Source organism: Meleagris gallopavo, chromosome Z, assembly GCF_905368555.1.
Source record: "Meleagris gallopavo chromosome Z, MGAL_WU_HG_1.1, whole genome shotgun sequence".
NCBI lineage: Eukaryota > Metazoa > Chordata > Aves > Galliformes > Phasianidae > Meleagris > Meleagris gallopavo.
In genome coordinates this window covers 54800385-54820796 of record NC_139435.1, presented here as the reverse complement: position 1 = coordinate 54820796, position 20412 = coordinate 54800385, and the positions used below count along the sequence as shown (strand labels likewise).

Below are 20412 nucleotides of genomic sequence, written 5' to 3'. Positions count from 1 at the left end.
TAGGATGGACTTTTCTTTTTCTATTGACTAACTACAGTAATATTAATTTAGTTAATCCTGAACTCTGTAACTTTCTGCACTCAGCCAGGCAGTGCAAAGCTAGCATAACTGCACATCTTAAGCAGACAGTAATCACTCCAATATACACTCAAGGTCTGAATGTGCTCTTTTAAAGCATTTTCTATTTTTGTTCCATTTGATTTCTGTATGTATTTTTCTGTTTGTTTTTCAACTACAGTGAGTGCTCTGGGTTGGTGGATGAGAAAGAAAAAAAAAAAAAAAAAAAAAAGAGATTTACAGGCTGCAGAACCTGTAGCTGAAGGGTGGGGTTGTTTTTTTTTTTTGTTGTTGTTGTTATTTTTCAGTAAGTCCTTGCATTTAGCTAATAAGTATTCCTCATTCTGGATTTTCCTGTCACAGGAACTGTCCTTAAACCATGCTTGATCCCGTACAGTTCTAGAGTGGAAGAAGTAAGGAAAGCAACAGTTTGCACAGCATGATTTCAGTTTGGTGGAGATACTTTTCTTTTTGTTATCGTCTCCATGAGTGAAAATGAGAAGGGGCAGTTAGTGCTGTGCCATGCTGTGTTACGGGGGGAATCTGAAAGCACTGTAGCCACGTTGGTAAAATGATCCCACCTCTCCAGTTCAGTTGCCGTGAGGAAGAGTTATCAGCAAAGATAGAGCAGTGTGGCAACCTATCTGGTTATTCTCCAGACTTAGCTTCATTTACACAGTACTGTGATGTGCCCTTAGTGCTGCTCAGTGGCACCTACTCTGTGTATTTTAACAAGAATCCTACCATATTCTTGTTATTAAAACCTGGTTTTGCATGCAGTTAATGGAACTTGCCAGGGTAGGATGGCACTGATACTGTTTTATCACTGTGCACAGGATTAGCTTTAAAAGTGTTCATTGGCATTCAGAGCTTGAAGGCTCAGGCAGAGCCATTCTGCCCCTGATTGTGTTTTAGTATATGACTGTGCACAGCATTGGACAGGCAACTTTCACTTTATATTGTGTTGTATTTTTTCAACTAGTTATAAGCAGCAAGAATGCTAGAAGAGCGTCCCTACTTTCCATAGCTGTGTTAGTTGAGAATGGTGCCCTGCAAGACTTTATGCAGATAGGTCTAAATTTTACTGAACTATGTCTAAATTTAGGCTTTGTTCGAAGCTATTTCGTCTCTCTTTCAAATTTTGACATATAATCTTCCTGTTAATTTAAGAGTTGCTCTGGCAGAGATGTTTACCCCATGAATTTGCACAACTGTAAGGAGAGGCAGCCTTACTGAGCTACTTTGCAAATGCCTGTTCTGTTCTCTGTTGTCTTTTTTTTTTTTTTTTTGTAATGATAATGTTATCTGCTTTTTAACTTTCTTCTTTATTCTTTTATTTGCAGTGATGTGGTTGCATGACCTGCAGCATTATTATAACAGGGACTGTTCAGTGCATGACTTGCTTTTCTGTCCAGACTGCATAACCAAAACTTAACCAGTTCTACACTTACGGGCATCTGATTTCAAAGGGAGATCTACTTGCAGAGAAGCTTGCCATCTTGGGGAGTGGCTTTCCCATTTTCCGCTTCCATTTACTCTTTCTCTTCACAAAAAGTCTCCTATGGGGCTAAAAGAGCGGAAATCCAGTATTCAGAACTCTACAGGAGGCGTTCTGCAAACTGACAGAGCACTGTCAGCTCTACATTTACTTCTGTCTGTCCATTTAATTCTGATTGATTAACAGCATTAACACACAGACTTCCTGCAACATTTGCATATTCTGAACTATAAAAATCTAGTCTTAACGAGTTCCTAAAAATGCCTTTTGGTGACTTTTAAAACTTCAAAGCACCTGCACCCTTAAAGGATATACCTTGAGTCTTTAAACAAATTAAAAATGAAGTCAAGGAGGAGCGGCTGCTTGGCCAGCTCATCTTCCTTAGGAAGCCGATTAAGGTTCGTCAGATAAACTCTGAGACAGGCAAACGGCTGTGCAGTCCTTTGTTCACAGACACTGCCTGCTTCCTTACTATGTATATACACAGTAGATTATGGCTGTTGTATTTTTCTCTATACATCTTAGCTGTGTTGTCTGTTTCTTTCAGAAACTTTTTATTTCCACTCTGTGTACAATTGTTAAACAATCCAAGGAAAGTACGTGAATGGGGATAAACATGAAAGCTGGCCACACTTTCAGTATTATGCAGATTGTCCTTGATAGTTTGTAATTTGGGTTGTTTATATTTTACTTGTACTATTCTTTTTCTCTCATTATTGCAGTCTTAGCTATTTCATTTCCAGTTGCACTAGTTTGGCTGTTTCTTTGTATTACGAAGTTTAGCTATAAGATTTTTGCAATATTTAGACAGTATAACTCAAAATGCTTCGTGCTGCCTTTATTAATTTTTAAAAGCTGCTTATTTAATATTTTTAAATATCTGCACATTTGTACTACTGTATCTTTGTTCTGTGCTGGATGCCCAGTACTGGCAAGATCCAGAAGGCAAGGGAGTACTGTCGTGGTGTAAGTTAGGGTGTTCGTTGTGTAGCAGTTAGCATGTAACAGGTCAGATGAGGCCATAGGGCCCTCCACATCTGAAAAGAATCCGAACGGAGAAAACCTTAAGTTTGTTCGGTTGAAGTCCAGTTCTTGAGAAACCCCATTCTTGCTCACTTGGATCTTAATCCTGCAAAAATATATGCATGAGCTTACTCCAGGAATAGTTTTGCTTATTTGGGCAGTAGTGTATCGGTGAGCCCTGTTTTCTACCTGAGCACCCCTATATTGGAGACATGGTGTGCCTGTCGGTCCCTGCAAGCACCTGGGGCCTTGAAAGGCTGTGCCCTCGCATTGGGACGCCAGAGGTGCTCGGCTCTCACAGACCCCTGTGCTGGGACACCTGAGGTGCTCGGCCCTCAGGCACTGTGCCTGCTGCAGCAGAGAGCTGGAGAACAGGCAGAGCCAGTCCCCGTGTCACCTCAGCAGGGTAGGGCAGGTTGGGCTGCAACAGGCCCTGCAGGAGTCGGAGGGCCAGCGTGAGGATCCCAGTGAGAAGCGTGTGCCGGGTTCCCTCCTGGACACCATGCCAGACACCATAGCAGACAGGGAGCCTGCGGCTGACAGCCCATCGGGACTCCCACATGGGGATATGTCTTTCCTGGTCCACCGGGACCTGGGCCAGTGACGTCTGATGTGACCTGCAGGACAGATCAGGACCGTGACGTGTCACACGTTCCTGCAGCAGTGCCAGCGGCACTTCCATCGGACTGAGCTTAGCAGAGCTAAAGGGTTTTCATCTCTCCAGGTCCTAGCCATCGATCCCTCGCTCTGTGTCAGGGCAAGCTTTATAGAAAAACCTCCTTTCTGTTGTGTGTGAGGCATAGTTTGTTTCCCATCGCCAGTGCAGCTTCAGCTGGGAGCACCCTTCTCCAGGCCGAGCTGGGTGCGGGGCCGGGGCGGCCCTGCGCAGGGTGTGCGGGGATAGCTGTTTGTCACACCTGCCTGCAAGGGCATCCCAAGCTGAAGCTGAGCTGTACCTCATTTCTCCACGTGGTCTGTGCAGTTAGAAACTACATATCAGTTGTTCTTGAGCCTGAAGACATTTATATGTAATTGTGTTTAGCTTGACAAAGCGTGTTTGAGTTCACTGAAGCGGCGGCAAAGTGCCACGTCTCTGTGTGACCTCCAGCATGTCTCTGGTGTACTAACTTCATTTACGCTGCGTAGAAACTCTTCTACTTCCTTCATAGCAGCTTGTTTGACAGTCCCAAATTAAGTGTTGACCAATTATCAAAGTAACTGTTTGTGAAGTTGACAGTGATATATTTTCTGTAAAGTAATGAATTTATAGAGTGTCAAAACATAAATTTCCCATTTCGGTTCATCTATGAGTTGTGTAACTACCAGATTGTCATGGTAGCAGTATTAATATACATATCTGTACATAGACAAAAAAATACTCTGTAATGGTCATTAGAATCAAAAGGTTTAATATTTTTTCCCAGTCAAATACACTAATGCTTTCAAGGTTACAGAAGAGTGTACAGTTGTTAAACAAGTTGTAAATAAAGGCTTATATAAAATAAAAGTGCTTGTTTTGCCTTTCTTTGGTACTGAATTACTGAAACTGAGGCCAACACACAGTTCATAATCAAGTTACTGGCTGGAGCCTGAATTGCTGTTTGCAGTAAGTGATGATGGGTGCTGGTAGCAGCCTTTATACTCAGTCACTGCTTAGCACAGGCCTCAGCAGAGTGGGAAGAATGCAGATAATGTCACTCTTGCCTTTGAAGAACACTTAAAGTCAGCCACTGCAAAACAAACTACCTGCATGCTTTGCTTCTGGAAAGACCAAAGCTGACCTGAGGATGTAACAGAACTTTGTCTTGCTAATGGAAGTTTAGCTCTAGAGATAACAAAGCATAAAGAAACCTCTCTGCTGGTATGGATGGGAACAATTATCCTTCTTTTCTGCATTAATAGGCAGCCTTGCTCTTTTGGGTGGGAAGGCTGAGGAGGAGGGATCAGGCAGGCAGTGTTGGATGCGAGTGAATATTGCTTATGAGAGGACAACAGCTAGTGAGAGATGGGGCCCATATGTGTGTCATGTGTGATGCTGGAGCTGAGAAGGATGTGCAGAGACCCTGAAGCCTCTTGCAATGGCAACAGGCTTGTCCTTGCATGGCAGCAAGGGAGAAACACCCCTGATGAGGGTTGGGGCAATGGGTGAAGGGCTGGCCACAGGAAAGAGGAGACAGGCCTACAGGCAGTGTGAGCTGGAGGCAGAGAGCAGTCAAGAGTCTCATTGTGGGCTGGGTTGTGCTGTATGTGACTGCTGTAGGGCTCCTTGGGGATGTAAAGGTCAAAGGCAGCCTTGGCTGTAGTGATCACCTTTTGGGGGTGAGGAGAGTGCACAGAAAGCTCACAGCCCAGGACCTGGCTTTTCAAGGAGTTGCTTGGTAAAGTTACGTGAGATGAAGCCTTAGAGGAATGAGGGGCATGAGAATGTTCGCTAATAATCAAGGATCATCTCCACTAAGAGCACTGCATCCCCAGGAGAAGGGGAAAAATGTCAGGAGATCTGCATGGATAAACAAGGACCACGTGGCCAGACTCAGACACAAAAAAGAAGTGCCCAAAGGGTGGAAGTAAGGACAGGTAAGATGGGAGAGCACAGAGCATCCAGGGCTGGAGTTAGGAAGGCTAAAACCCATTTGGAGTTGAATCTAGCAAGGGAAGGCAAGAAGAGCTTGTCACAGTACATCTGTGACAGAAGGTAAACTAAGGAAAACATGGGCCCACTGCTGAAGCAGAGCCTTCTAACACAGGGAAAAGGTTACTTTCTTCGCCTCAGTCTTTACCAGCAAGACTGATCCTGAGGAATCCTCAGTCCCAGAGGCCAGTCTGAAGGGCTGGAGCAAGGAAGATATATCTTTGCTGGAAGAGGATCAGGTCAGGGAACACAGAGCAAACTGAACCACGGGCACTGATGGGACGTACCTACTAGTGCTGAGGGAGCTGGCGGATGTGACTGCAAGACCACGGCAGATAATATTTGCTTGACCATGGCACCTGGCTGGGGGTGTAAGACCTTTAGTGAAAGCCTGAGCCAGCAGCTACAGTTTTCCTTTACGTTTCTCCTTCTGCATTTCCCCAACAGCCTTTGAGGACAGAACAGTTGGACTCAGCTGCACCTCCTATTTATGTGGGTGAAGCGAGGCTCAGATGGGCCAGGGTAAAGGACAGGAGAGAAAGTGATATACCTGTAAGTCATCAAGGAGGCTGCTCCTAGCTCACATCTTGAGGCCCAGGTGACAGTGGAGCTTTTTGTGGTGCTAGCAGGGCACACCTTTCACCTTTTCCCCTGCAGACAAACACCTCTACATGGAAAATGCCTGCACCTATGACATGCACTTTCTGCATCAAGTTAGTGTTCAGAAGTTGCTTAGAGCACAACTCCATGTCTACAGGAAAGGCCTCACAGAGCTGAGGAGGAGAGTGGAAGAAAGCCCAGCTCCTTGCCCAGAACACCTGAACCTGCCCAAAAACAGCCCACATCACCAGTCCCACGTCCCAGCCCCCAAGGGTCATGAAGGCAGGCAGTACTCTACTGGCAAAGTTAAAGAGGTGGATGGGAAGCTAAAACACATTTTCATTCTGTTTGTCACGTCATGTTGTACAAATGTTTTTCTTTGACGTTGTATTACACATCAAAATATATATATTTATTGAAGCAAGAAAAGCTCTTGATTAAAGCAGATCACAGGAGTCTAAAACACATCCTGATTAGCCAGTGAACACTCAGCTTGCTGACTTGCTTCCCTTGCACCATCAAATAAGCCTATGTATCTCAGCTGCTATTTTGGTAATGGAAACATGCAAACACACTCATTTGCAGTCTTGCTTGCTCCAGACCAACATCTGGCTGAACTGCTTCCTTGCCAGCAGTGTGAGGAATGCTGTGTGCCACTGCTCAAGCCACAGCTCAGCTGCTGATGGGCCCAGCAAGGCGCTGTTGCCCAGATGTGAAGCTGCACATTACGGAAGCATGTATTCATTCAAAAACCTTTGTGAACACTTCCACCAGTTTTATAGAATGATTCGGTCTGGAAGGGACCCCAAGGATCATCAGGTTCCAACCCCCCAGCTGCAGGCAGGGTTGCCAACCGCTAGATCAAGTACTAGGTCAGGTTGCCCAGGCCCCCATCCAGCCGGGCCTTAAAAACCTCCAGGGATGAGGCATCCACCTCTCTGGGCAGCCTGTTGCAGCACCTCACCATCCTGAGTGAAAACTTCCCTGACATCTGATCTAAATCTTACCTCTTTTAGTTTAAAACCATTCCTCTTTGTCCTATCACTATGAACCCATGTAAAAAAACTGATTTCCCTCATGTTTATAGATCTCTTTTTAAATACTGGAATGTTGCAGTGAGGTCTCCCCACAACCTTCTCCAGGCTGAACAAGACCAACTCCCTCAACCTGTCTTCAGAGGAGAGGTGTTGCAGCCTTCTGAGCATCTTCCTAACTTCCATATCTTTCCCATATTGGAGGCCCCAGACCTGGATGAAGTATTCCAAGTGGGGCCTCACAAAGGCAGAGAGGGACAATCCCCTCCCTCTTCTCTGATGCAGCCCCTCTGCTGATGCAGCCCGGGACACTGTTGGCTTTCTGGTCTGCAAGCACACATTGCTGGCTGATGTCAGTTTTAGACTCCCCCGCCCTTCTTGGCAGGGCTGCTCCCAATGAGCTCCCCTAGTTCATGCTCATCCCTGGGATTGCCTCAGCCCAAGTGCAGCACCTTGCACTTGGCCTTGTTTAATTACATCCGGGTCCCTCTGGATGGCATCCCTTTCTTCTATTGTGTCAACTGTATTGCATGTATCAGCATGGAGTCATCAGCAAACTTGCTGAGGGTGTACTCAATCCCACGCCATTGATAAAAACGCTGCAGTGCAATGGTCCCAAGACAGACTCCTGTGGAATCCACTCATCAACAGCCTCCACCTGAACACTGAGCTACTGACCACAGCACTCTGGCTGCAGCCTTCCAATCAAATGCTTCTTTTCTGCAATTTAGAAATAAGGAGTCTATGAATAATAGTGATGAATGAACACACACACGCAGGCTCCACTGAACTCCAAGCATGTTCCCTGGCCTGAGATGGCAGGAGCTGGTTGACTGTTTTCTTTTAATCCGCTGGTTATGGGTGATGCCTAGGCATCCCTTTAACTGCAAGTCACCATATGCGCTGCTTCTGAACACGGATGGCATTGGTTTACATCCCCTAAGTGGAGTCCAGAAATGATGCCAATGTTAAGAGTGGCCGCACAGATGCAGTCAGGGCTCACGCTGAGGAGAGTCTGCTCTACACATACTTTTTTCTTATGCAAAGTTGGATCCACCTACCTGCGGGGAGGTTGGGATTGCAGCCTTCTTCATCTGCCACAGGGTGTGAGTTGCTAACTGCATGCACATAAATTGCCCAGCACTTCTACATGAACTGACCTTGTACATAGCCACAGTTAAGGACAGCTTCAGAAAATTCTGGAGCAAAACTGTGCATAATACATCAACAACAAAGAAAATCAACCGAACAACAGTCTTGAAAATGCTTTATTGAACCGTGTGTCTTACTGTAATGTGCAGAAGATGTGGTTGTAAAGACTACAGCTTGAAAATCTTTTGAAAATCCTCAACAATCAATCAAAAAAAAAAAAAAAAAATTCCCTAGTTGGGGTAACCTTGGGGATAACCAGAGGCCTTAAGCAAAGTTTCCCTTGAAACATTTTCTGTTGCAGAGACTAAAAGAAAACAAAGCTAGTACTGCTCTAGGGGGAAACAAACAGGATTTGAGGATTTAAAAAAAAAAAAAAGATGAACTTAAAGTCAGTCTACGGGTTGCTTCTTTTGCTGCAGTTATTTTGGATTAGCATACACGTCACAGTTCCGCTGAGAACACCACCCGGCGTTCACGTCTGTAAGGTTACTCTAATGCTAGCAGTGCTGCAGAGATGGATGGACAGAGAAAGAGAGTGGGGGGAGGTGAGAAAGGCTGGGAAGACATCATTATGAGATAAGCCTATGGTTTCCTCGTTTTTTTTTTTTTTTTTTTTTTTAATATCTGAAGCTGTGTGCACTTCTGTTTTTATTATCTAACTTTACATTTAGAAAAACAGAACAAAACAAAAAAGGAAAGAAAGCCAAAACCAAACACTCTTTCTGTCCCTGCCATGGGGCTATTATAAACACGGATGCACAGAACACTGCACTTTTTGTTTAAACCAGGAAGGCTAGCAGTATAGGCATACAGGTGGCACAATTCCACTAAAAGGCTTTTAAAACTTTTTTTTTTTTTTTTTAAACACCAGCAAAAGTAACCAAAAGAAACAATAAATAGAAGGTGCTAAACTTAGCATTAATAATTTGTTTGCAATATATGGACAATCTGGGGATCCAAATCCTCAAGCTCTCCTGATACTACCAGGTCTCTGCAAACTATGAAGAGAATACATAAATAACTCAAAATATGATCGAGGCTGTGAAAGGCTTTTTAAACTAAGACAACGTGATCCAGGTTAACTTTTTTTTTTTTTTTTTAAACACAGTGAATATATGAATCACCTACACCTGAATAAAACATGTTTAACAATAAAAAAATTAACAACCACAAAAAACAAACTTTAAACAAAAGTGAACATCATTTGATTTCAGGGCAAACAAAAACCCTTTGCAGTAGCTTCCAGCAGTGGCCTTATTGTTCTGTCTCCTACAGATGCATAAAATGCAGTTCAACTCCACACTGATGCGACGGCCAACAGGGCAACATAGTGATCACATACAGCAAAATGCCACACCCTGGTCACGACAATACAACCCACTGCAGTTTCCATCCTGTGCAGGAACAGCACGTAAGATGTCATTCTGTCACATATTATTCAAAAGCTACTTTGTGGCTACTAGCTACACTAACCTTTTTGTTAGGTAACCTCTGAATAATGGGAAAGCTTTGGGTTTTATAGTTTTACTTCCTTGTATTTAAATTTTTAAATGACAAGGTCACTAAAACTCATGCACGCTGCAAAAAACGTCATGCAGTAGTTAAGGTAAACCATCCAAGCATTTTTTATTCATTAATATTCATAAATACACACAGCAGCTTCATTAGAGATTTTTCATTTTTTCCTCTTCAGTTTGAATGTGGAGTATTAGGAGAGCCTTTTGCATGTCAAGGTACAGGACACAGAGCCTTCTGCTCTGCACCGCAACCTACATTTACCTGCTAGAAGTAAAAATTAGTTAAGTGGAAATGATTATCATATATATCTTTTCTCTCTTTCTTTTTAATGTACACAACGTAACAAGAGTGACAGACCTGAAATTACAATCACCAAAACAAACCCAAGATAGTTGTTGTCCACTTTCATTGGCAAATACAGCACAGAGGACATTGTCTGCAAAGTGGGATGTCATCAAAGAGGAGGTGGAGGAGGCTCGTTTCCTTTATTACTCTCTTTTAAATTTAGGTTTTCTAAAGCAACATCTAGAGGCATAATATCTACACAGCCCATAGCACCAAAATCGGCAATTTCCGCCCTCTCATCCTCGTCTGAGGAGGAACTTTCTTCCTGCATCAAAGTGGACAGTAGAAGCTCTTGAACAAACAGGCTGCGGTCCGCCCGCTCGCTTTCCATTGACTGACGCTCTGCTTCTGACATCTTCGGATCATTCAACCTGTATGGCAGCAGGAAAAGGAGACAGGCAGGTGGTGAAAGCCTGTTTCTCTGATGACACTTCCGACGCGTGCGCTCAGAACCCTATCCCTCAGGACACTGTTGTTGGCCTTTCTCACACGCACAGCTCTGCACACCTCTGGCAAACAACCCCCTGCCCAGTCACTACAACAGCCTTCACCAGAACGAACCCTAAAGGTAAATATAAAACCATATGCAAAGGTCCCTGCTACGTAAGGGAGTCTTTTAGGGAAGGTTGATGGAATTTCCTACAGACCTGTTAGGGGCCAGGTCAATGTCTAAGTTTACATATGCAACAGAATGCATCACCCTGTGTGCACTACCTATGGATTCCCACCAGACAATACAATGTTCACAGTCCAAACAAAACAGAGTACGTTAAGAGATCTGATGAGGGATCTGGCAGAAGTCCCCTGTCTGAAGTAGCTTACACAGCTAAAACTCAAAACTAGCTGCCTTTTTAAGGCTTGCAGAAATCTATATTCACATCTAACTGCTTAAATACATTCACCTCTTAAATACATTCCTAGATGCAGAAAAAAAACACACAACACAGCTGTGAGTTTGTCTCTCCTTTCTGCAACCTTTAGGGCACTAAAGGCCATTTCTGCAGCCAGCTCCCAAAGTTGGCTTTCCAAAAGCAGAGTAATTCCCATCAGGTTGCTTATGAACTGCTACTCTTGGATATTAAATTACTACTAGAAATGCAGATTATGCAATTTCTAGTGAACATCTATATATGAACACCCAGTTATATGTAAATACAAGGGGAAAACCTCCAAGCACATTTCTTATAATCACAATATACAAAGTTTCACTGTAATAGTTTCACTGTACTCCGACTCTAGCAGGACAAAGAAAGAATGAAATGCTAAGAGACGTATACTGAAATAGAACAAGTTACCTTGTAAGAAGAAACTGGGAATTCTGGATAGTCTGCTGACTGTTTTCCGTGTTAGATGTGTTGGATGCTGTTGCAGATTGTGTAATAGTGGTGTTGACATTGATCGTGTTGGTGCGTCTAGTTGCATTGCGTGCAGTCTCCAGTTGTTGTCTCGCTGCTTGTGCATGTTGTCGTTCCAACTGCAGTTGCATCTGCAGCTGCTGTAACTGAGAAGCAGAAGGGCTAGAGGAATTGATCTGTCCTCCTGCAGAACGCCTCACGCCTGATAACTGAGATAAAAGCTCTGCCAGAGAAGAGAAAAGTTTCTGAGATGAAATATCTGAAGTGACTATTACACAACAGAATGAATACACCCTGAATTCCAGGGCATCAATTCATTTTTTTCCATCAATGGAAAAGAAGTGCGAATTATGTTAAAAATTCATGACACTCTTCTAGAAAGTCTTACTGTTCAATGTTCACAGCGTAAAGAAGATGCAGATTTGTTATAACAGGAGAGCCAATCTACAGAGAATGCCTGGCAAATGATGTCTTCTGCCACAATTCTCTGAAGCTCCACATCACAACGTAGCAACTGATTAGGAAAATACTTAATTTTGGCTTTTGTTAGTGATTTTATTTTCTTCTCAACAAAGATGCCCCAAAACACAGGTTTTACCATCTAGCAACCCAAAGGAAAGATATGCTCTGTAAAAGAAATACCAGGCCATTGCTTCTAATATTTAGTAGAAAACTGTTATGAAAACTTATTCAAGATCTTCCTCACAAAGCCACTGTCGGCTTCTGCCTGAACATAGGGAAGGGCCAGCCATTAAGGAGTACAACCATAAGTCTTCCCTTCAGCAGTGGGTTTATAGCAAATACCTGCTCTAAAAACCAGCTTTAAAACCTGCTTTAAAACCAGCAGTAAACCGCTACTCAGGGTGTCACTGCAGAATCCCTTAGGCGTTTCTTTGCTGTAACAAATGTAAAGGCAGAGGACGTGGGGGGCAATATTGTCAACCAGTAAGAGTTTTCCTTCCATTGCAATAATAAAAAACTACACTTTTAAGTAAGTTTTCATGGGAGGAAAACAGAAAAATGCAGTTATTTTCAATGTCAGAAACTCAGGATAGTCAAGTTTTGCTTTTCATTTTTGTTTCTAAAACAGCACTATCAATTCCACGTCTTTAATTCAATTATAATCACAAGACAGTATCACAAGGAGAAAAAAAAGATGTGAAAACGTAGCAGATGCTCTACGTTTCATTATTTTCAAACAGAAAATTTCTAGCTATCTTCTCAGTTCATCATTTCACTGAAGGAGAAGCCATATCAAACTATCAGACAAGAAATAGATTGATTTATTCTCACTTTAAGTTAAGCATAAGTGGACGTTTAATAGCTAGCTGTACTTGGAAGCAGGTGAGAGCTTAAGATAAAGGCCTTGGCAAGAGAAGACAACCCCAGCAGACGACAACTGAACCTTGAAAGCAAAAACACAGCACCAATCAAGAGAAGTTCAGAGGAATACCATTTCATCCAATATTTAACTTCCCTGTGCATGTGGCATTCCACAAGGAATGCCTGGTGAAGGTACTGACAAGCATCAGCAGACACTCTACTTTTATATGAACTGAACTACGAGGGCTGCACCAAAAGTAATGCCTCCTATTTTACTACTCAGTCCACAACGTCAGTGGGCAGATGGTGGCAATAAGCACTGACCACTAAACGGCAACGCTGACTAAGCCGAAGGCTGGAACATCCAGAGTCAGGTCAGAGAACAGACCACCTTTGTTTTGCAACACAAGAATGCCAGGCCCTAAAGCAGTTTGAGGACCACAGAGCACATTGCCAATCCTGGCCGGACTGCCCTACAGCACCCACCAAGTAGTCCAAGTTTGGCCCTTTTTCACTTCCATCTGTTAAGGCCAATGAAAGACTGACTGCGCAGGCAACGCTTTCTTAGCAACAACACTGTGACAGCAGCTGTGGAACAGTGGATCGTGTCCACTGGTGTAGATTTTTAATGAGCACAGCATGCAGGCTCCTGTTCACTGCTGGAACAAATGAACGGCTGATGTTGGTGGCTGTTGAAAATACTGCTCTGTAGCTGAGATTTGCTCTGTCAAATAGTGTTGATGTGCATTGCTTTTTGGGGCAACCTGAATATTGGTATCCATAACGTGCGCAGTCTTTTGAGCTCCACAGTCAATAACTTGTATATGCACATGAGGACCACCAGAAACCTGGGCTTTATTGCAGCCAGGATTGTTCCATGAATGCAGGGTGACTAGTGGAAGTAGGAGGAGTAGAGAGAGAAATTCACGGATAGTAGCTGTATTTAGCACAGCGTGCAGGCTCTTGTTCATGACTGAAATCATAGCTATCACATAGGTGACTATGTGAAAAAAAAAAAGTATTTTGTAGCTTATATTTTGCTCTATTAAATAGTGTTATTGTTCTCTTTAACTGTCATACTTTAATTAAATAATAACTATTTTCAGAGCGATATACATTCCAGGAGGTCTTCCACTCCTAGGCCACAGAATAATGATATACAAACATCCTCCCTTCTTGGACGATCTCTAGTTCTTCTCAGACCTTTCAGGAGCTCACAGAATCATACAACAGCCCGGAATGAAAGAGATCTCAATCACAAGGTACAAATTCTCATGAGGAAAGAGAGCCTAGACAAGATTATGTACCATCCTGTTTCCTCTCCCCTTGAAAACCTCAAATTAAGAGAGATTCAGCCACATCTGTGGGAACTGTTTCCAGTGACTGATGGTTCCCCCTGCAAAAATTTATTTTTTTCTTTGTATCAAGATTAAATCTCTCCTGATGCATCCTGTTCCTGCTGTATGCTGTTCTTACACATAGCTCCTTGAGAAGAGAGCCTCTGTCTTCTTTGTAGCTGCCCCTTAAGGACTGGAATACTGTGATAACATCTGCTCTGAGCCCTCCCTTCTCCAGGGAGTAGAGACCTAACTACTTTAGTCTTTCCTCATACAACAATTTTTCCGGCACTCTGTTTATCTTCATATCCTCCTCTGGATCCTCTCTCATCTGTCCGTTTCTTTTTTGAACTCTAGAGACCAGGAGTGTACCAAAGTATTCCAGGGGAGGCTTGACAAGTCCGTAGTGAGATGATCAAATCTCTCTCTCTGCTACTAATGCCCTGGCAAATGCAACTCAGGATTCAGCTTGCCATTCTTACTGCAGTGGTGCCCACGTTGATTGGTTCAGCTCTGTGCCCACCAGGACTCCAGGTCTCCTTCAGCAGGGCTATTCCCAGCCATGCAGATGCAAGACCGTACTAGGCTCTTTGGTCATGGTCATGCCATCCTAGATGCAGGATACAGTCCACCTCATCACCCACCCTGGTGTTTCAGCAAACATGCTGAGAGTGCATCATGCAGATGATTTATTAAAGTTGAATAGCATGCGGTTCAGTGCTGATCCCTAGGTGACCTCATTTATGAGAGGATATAGCCAGTAAAAGACATTGACCACCACATTCTGAGCATGAGCTCATTCAACTTTCCCTCTTTAGCCAGGATGCTCTTTCAGGTCACAGAAAGCCAGGAGAGTACCAGAGCCAGTAAAAGTAAGGCTAGGGGATTACATTTAAGCAGACACAGCTCCCCTTTCATGTGTAATGGTTAATTAAGCTGGACGGCTACTTCTGAAGAAGTCATAATCTTGAAGCAGAAGTTCCAGTTTACACATCTATGCCTACTCAGCAGCTGAAGGTAGATTACGGCAGTTCTGATGTTGCCTTGACACAGGCATCGTCAAAAGATCACAGTATAAAAATGCTCAGATTTCTATTAAGGAAAAAGCTATATCTGTTAGTTTAAGTTGTCTTTATCTATTTTTAATCCCTGTAAAAAATGTTTTATTTTCAAATTAAACATACACTGAACAACTTTTTCTAAAAATCCTAGACACGTCTTGATTTTCTGGCTTTAAAAGTGAGACGCTCTTCCTCCCGTCAGAGGATTTCTAAACTTGACCAAAAAGTGCTACAAATGCTTGTAACAGTACATTTGTGTAAGAATTTACAAGTACATCACAAAAAATAGCTATAATATTACAAAAAAAACACCAGACTTGCTAAAGCTTGAGTGCAATTTGAATGTGTTCTCAATGTCTGCTAATAATATTCATGTAATTTCACCTTCAGAGTCCACAGCTTGTACTAAAAGAAATTGAAACAGAAAATCTTGTCCATAAACACCTTTATCTTACAACAAATCAGGATGATATATACTAAAGTAGTCAATAGAAGCTGGACATGATCAAAGTTAAAAAATAAACAGTGCCTGTGAATAACAAGCTTTAGGAATACATCCTGCACTCTAGAATTAAAAGTACTGTCTACTACGGCAGTGACTTCAGCTTCAGAAGACCACAGGCCAGAAAACAGTTCAACTGCCCCTCACTACAGGAAAGACGTTGGGGCCCTGGAGCGTGTCCAGAGAAGGGCAATGAAACTGGTAAGGGGTCTGGAGTCTGGAGCTCAAGTCTTATGAGGAGCGGCTGAGGGAGCTGGGATTGTTTAGTCTGGAGAAGAGGAGGCTTAGGGGAGACCTCATTGCATCTACAACTTCCTGAAGGGAGGTTGGGGTGAAGAGGGGTTTGGCCTCTTCTCCCAGGCAACAAACAGGACCCGGGGAAATGGCTGCAAGTTGTACCAGAGGAGGTTTAGGTTAGACATGAGGAAAAACTTTTTCTCTCAGAGGGTGATCAGGCCCTGGAATGGCCTGCCCAGAGAGGTCGTGGAGTCGCCATCCCTGAAGTGTTCAAGAGGTGTCTGGACAAGGAGCTGTGAGATATGGTTTAGTAGCTTGTGGTAGCAGTGGTAGTGAGAAGATGGTTGGACTAGATGATCTTATAGGTCTTTTCCAACCCTTGTGATTCTATGATCCTACGATTCTAACACACAGCCAGTCACACCTGCATGTATCATGAGTCCAGTTTCAGCACAACAAAAAGCAAAGCAACCATTATCACATTGGATTTTGCTCCTTTGCATAAGGAGGGTAAAATCCACAGGTACAGCTCTTACCAGCTATAGGATCCATGGCTTCTCTATTGCTTGGAGAATACGAACTCTGAGAAGATGAAAGCCCTCCAGGGGAACTGCTAGTAAAGTGCATGTTTGATCTACGTGCACGAGGGCCCCCCAATCCCCGACCTGGGTGAAACATTCGACGTACATGCCGAACACCACTGGATTCATCATAATAAACAAGTTAAGAAAACAGAACTACATAGTATTGGTTATTAAATGACTAGAATATCTGCTGCATAAAACACTCTAGTGTACGCTGTTCCTACATGAAAGCTTCAACTTTAGAGCACAGCTGAGATGCGCTGTAGCTATGGTGCAAGCTGGACATACAGACATGCACTCAAGACAATCAGGGCTGTATACAGTAAATGCCTCACACTCTTCAGCTTTTTAATTTTTAAATTTTTTTAATTTTTAATAGATTGATTTTTTTTTTTTTAATCAAAGTTTTCTACCAATAATTTTCTAATTTTATATCTTATCACACCCTTTGCCAAACTTCTTAGACATGGGTTTTATTCCCCCTTCCTCATTCTTACATTAAATACTAAAAATAAAGACCTTACAGCCATTCCTACCAGAAGTAGATGGCAATTACTGCATTCCTTCCAATTCCTATACTTTAAACAACTTGATTCCAGAATTTTCAGTACTTCAGATCTTAAAATTTTGCATGTTTCCAGAACGTTCAGCACTTTTATCAAACCCCTTCACTTTACCTTTCTTTTTTTAGCCAAACAAATGCCATAAACTCTACGAATGACTCCTGTTATTTCCTCATTTCCCCTGCCTTGCCATCTCATGCTTAAGTTTCAAGTCATATTTTTATAGGCTCTCAAATTATAGCAAAAAATTATTTGAAGAATATTTTTGTCAGAAAGTTAATACGCATACTTCCAAAGCAGTCAAGAATTTCCTTCATTTTGAAAATCACTTGTACAATTAACTATTGAAAATGAAATAATGTACTTTGAATCTTACTGTTATTAAGATTTTAGCTTAGACCCCCTTGCTTGGCCAGAGCTACCACACTCAGCACTCAGGCTTCTCATGACTGTTGACAGTCCTGCTTCTATCCACAAAACTAGGAATGACTGTTCTTCTGCAGCTTTGCATTATTCATTACTCCTTTAGAGAAGCAATAAACACTCTAACTCCTTTACAATGATCCAACTACTGTGCAGCGATTAACACTCACATTTAGTCTGCCCTGACACTAAACCATGATAGACACTACCAAGCTGAAAGGTAATCAAACACAATCATTAACGAAATGCAGCCATCTCCATAAAATCCTTCTGTCAGTATTTTTTTTTCCTTTAAAATATTTTGAACAACAACAACAACAAAAAAAGATGTCGACAGAGCAGTATGCTTATTTGTTTAATGAGATAGCACAGAAAAAATTCAAAGAGAAAATTTTCTGTAGGTATTGAACATAACCTGCAGGTCATTTATTAAAAAAAATTAATCAATTAACCCTAGAAAGTGATCCCTTCAACAAGGACAAAAAGCAAATTTAAATACTTCAGCCATCAAATGTAATTAACCTGCATAATCTGCTACTAAGATAACTGAAAGACAGCCCTTTGTTTCCCATGTCATCTGAAAGTTTTCCTAGCCATTAAAGAAATGTCAGTAGGTAATACTATGGAAGTATCTTAAACACTATATTGATTGAAGCAGGTACACAGGCTTATAATCATTTGTAAAAAAACAGCTAAGCTCGAACCATCCTCAGATCACTGTCTTTGTGTCATAAATTGTTTCTACCACCTGGATACATAAAAAAGGTCTCAAAACTAATGATAAGGCAGGATAAACCACAGTATCAGTAGAAAGCAGTTTGGTATAAAAGTTCCTTAAATGTTACTGCTGCTTGGCTAAAAACCACTGTCAGTTCATTCATAATTTGAATAGTGTTTTTAAAACTAGAAAAATAACCTTTAAATTTTGCATACAGTTTTCCAGCAACTCAAGTTGCAGGGAAATGAGAGGTTTAGCCCCTTGAATATCAAAATCAAAACAAGTAATCATGACTATTCAATGAAGAAATCTAGACTCTGAATCATCTCAGGAAAGGATATTAAATCTCTAGGAGCTCTGTGTTCCAGTGTAAGATGAGCTGCAAAGTCATCTGTGACGTGATTAGGATCCCCTCCAGGTAATGCTGCACATATTGGACAAATCTGAAATGACAAAGAGGAAATACTTTATACAAAGTGAAACTCATGTTGCTACTAATAACAGCAAAAATAATTTTCAAGAAACCAGATTTTGCAGTGTTTTATAAATTAGTTTTTGTATGCTAATACAGTCACAGACAACAGAGTGATTACAAAGGCCTACCATACGCCTGCTTGTCATTCATCCCCGCAAAAGAACTGCAGGAAGCAAAATGAAACTACACAAGCATTTCCTCAAATATCAAACTGAGATATACCCAGGCAGTGCATAACTACAAGGTTTAGAAAAGAAAGACTGATCTCCATATTCCTACACAAAAGGATTTCAGCAGAAGATACCCATTTCCTTTGTTAGTTAATGAATGTTTCAGCTTAAAAACACAAAGATGAGCAGTACCATTAACCTTCTCCTAACTGTGACACCTTGAAATGCACCCTCCATTTTCAGTACCAGCAGTTTTGAAGATTGATCTTAAAGATTTACAGATTTCAGATTAAAAATATCTCCAGCCCAGAAAACCCTCCCCAAAGAACTAAATGTTTGTATTAACAGCTCCTGGATGGCTAAATACAGCTACTATCCGTGAATTTCTCTCTCTACTCCTCCTACTTCCACTAGTCACCCTGCATTCATGGAACAATCCTGGCTGCAATAAAGCCCAGGTTTCTGGTGGTCCTCATGTGCATATACAAGTTATTGACTGTGGAGCTCAAAAGACTGCGCACGTTATGGATACCAATATTCAGGTTGCCCCAAAAAGCAATGCACATCAACACTATTTGACAGAGCAAATCTCAGCTACAGAGCAGTATTTTCAACAGCCACCAACATCAGCCGTTCATTTGTTCCAGCAGTGAACAGGAGCCTGCATGCTGTGCTCATTAAAAATCTACACCAGTGGACACGATCCACTGTTCCACAGCTGCTGTCACAGTGTTGTTGCTAAGAAAGCGTTGCCTGCGCAGTCAGTCTTTCATTGGCCTTAACAGATGGAAGTGAAAAAGGGCCAAACTTGGACTACTTGGTGGGTGCTGTAGGGCAGTCCGGCCAGGATTGGCAATGTGCTCTGTGGTCCTCAAACTGCTTTAGGGCCTGGCATTCTTGTGTTGCAAAACAAAGGTGGTCTGTTCTCTGACCTGACTCTGGATGTTCCAGCCTTCGGCTTAGTCAGCGTTGCCGTTTAGTGGTCAGCGCTGATGGTTTGTTCCAGTTCCAGGAGCCCTCTGTTATATCCCCAACAACAGTGCGCATTGCTTTACCCACCGAGGGCTTCACCTTGAATGTTTTCTTTGATGAGAAACTCACATCACCGCTCTCTGGACTGCCATTTTGACTCGGGCCCACAGTGGTGACATCACATCTCATCACCAGTAATGACGTGATCCAGGAAACCTCCACCTTCAGCCTCCTATTGGTTCAGTAGGTCCTGACTTGTTCCTTCTGCTGCTGTATGACCAGCCATAGGACCCACCTGCTGCAGACTCTTTTTATGGTGTGACAGCAATTCTGAACATTTCTTGTCTTTTACATTGCTGTTGCCACTGCTGAAACACACCACTCACTGCCTCGCTGTGCTCACATCTACTCTTTGATCTTCATAAACGTTCACCAAGTGTCAGTTTATGTCAGCGGGTGCTGTTTCTTCCCACATGGAGGGAGGAACTCAATGAAACACCTTTTGCTTCATCGGCTCTTCCATGTCAGACACCATTCTGTCAGACTGCCCCTCTGCTGCCAACTCTCACATGGCAGCATCGTGTAGTGGAATACAGTTGGGAAGGTTCAACCTCTACTGCTGTACCACCATCTGCCCACTGACACTGTGGGTCAACATAATAAAATAGGAGGCTTTACTTTTGGAGCAGCCCTTGTGTAATACTACACACATCTGGCTTACTTATATGGAGGTGAGGATGATATCTTAACTACGTTCACTGCAAATTCTCCGCTGCTTTTGACAGTAGCTAACATCTTCAATGACACTTTAATTAAGCAGTCTCATGCAGAAA

General features: G+C 42.5%; 2 protein-coding genes across 5 annotated transcripts in view; one reads left to right on the top strand and one right to left on the bottom strand.

The window, feature by feature from the left end:
• Nucleotides 1-4085, top strand: part of HOOK3 (hook microtubule tethering protein 3) — an 81855-nt gene extending 77770 nt beyond the window's left edge. For both annotated transcript variants that reach the window (XM_085213803.1, XM_085213805.1), the window contains exon 23: nt 1401-4085. In XM_085213803.1, coding sequence (XP_085069929.1) covers nt 1401-1416 — 16 coding nt within the window. In that variant the 3' untranslated portion in view covers nt 1417-4085. The remainder of the gene's footprint in view (nt 1-1400) is intronic.
• A 4507-nt stretch (nt 4086-8592) lies between these two features.
• KCMF1 (potassium channel modulatory factor 1) overlaps nt 8593-20412 on the bottom strand; it is a 50532-nt gene continuing 38712 nt past the window's right edge. For 2 of the 3 annotated variants that reach the window (XM_085213806.1, XM_085213808.1), the window contains exons 4-7: nt 18304-18405; nt 16211-16388; nt 11155-11437; nt 8593-10230 (exon numbers count right to left, since the gene is read on the bottom strand). In XM_085213806.1, the coding sequence (XP_085069932.1) occupies nt 9969-10230; nt 11155-11437; nt 16211-16388; nt 18304-18405 (825 nt within the window). In that variant the 3' untranslated portion in view covers nt 8593-9968. The remainder of the gene's footprint in view (nt 10231-11154; nt 11438-16210; nt 16389-18303; nt 18406-20412) is intronic. The other variant, XM_085213807.1, reaches the window with a different exon arrangement.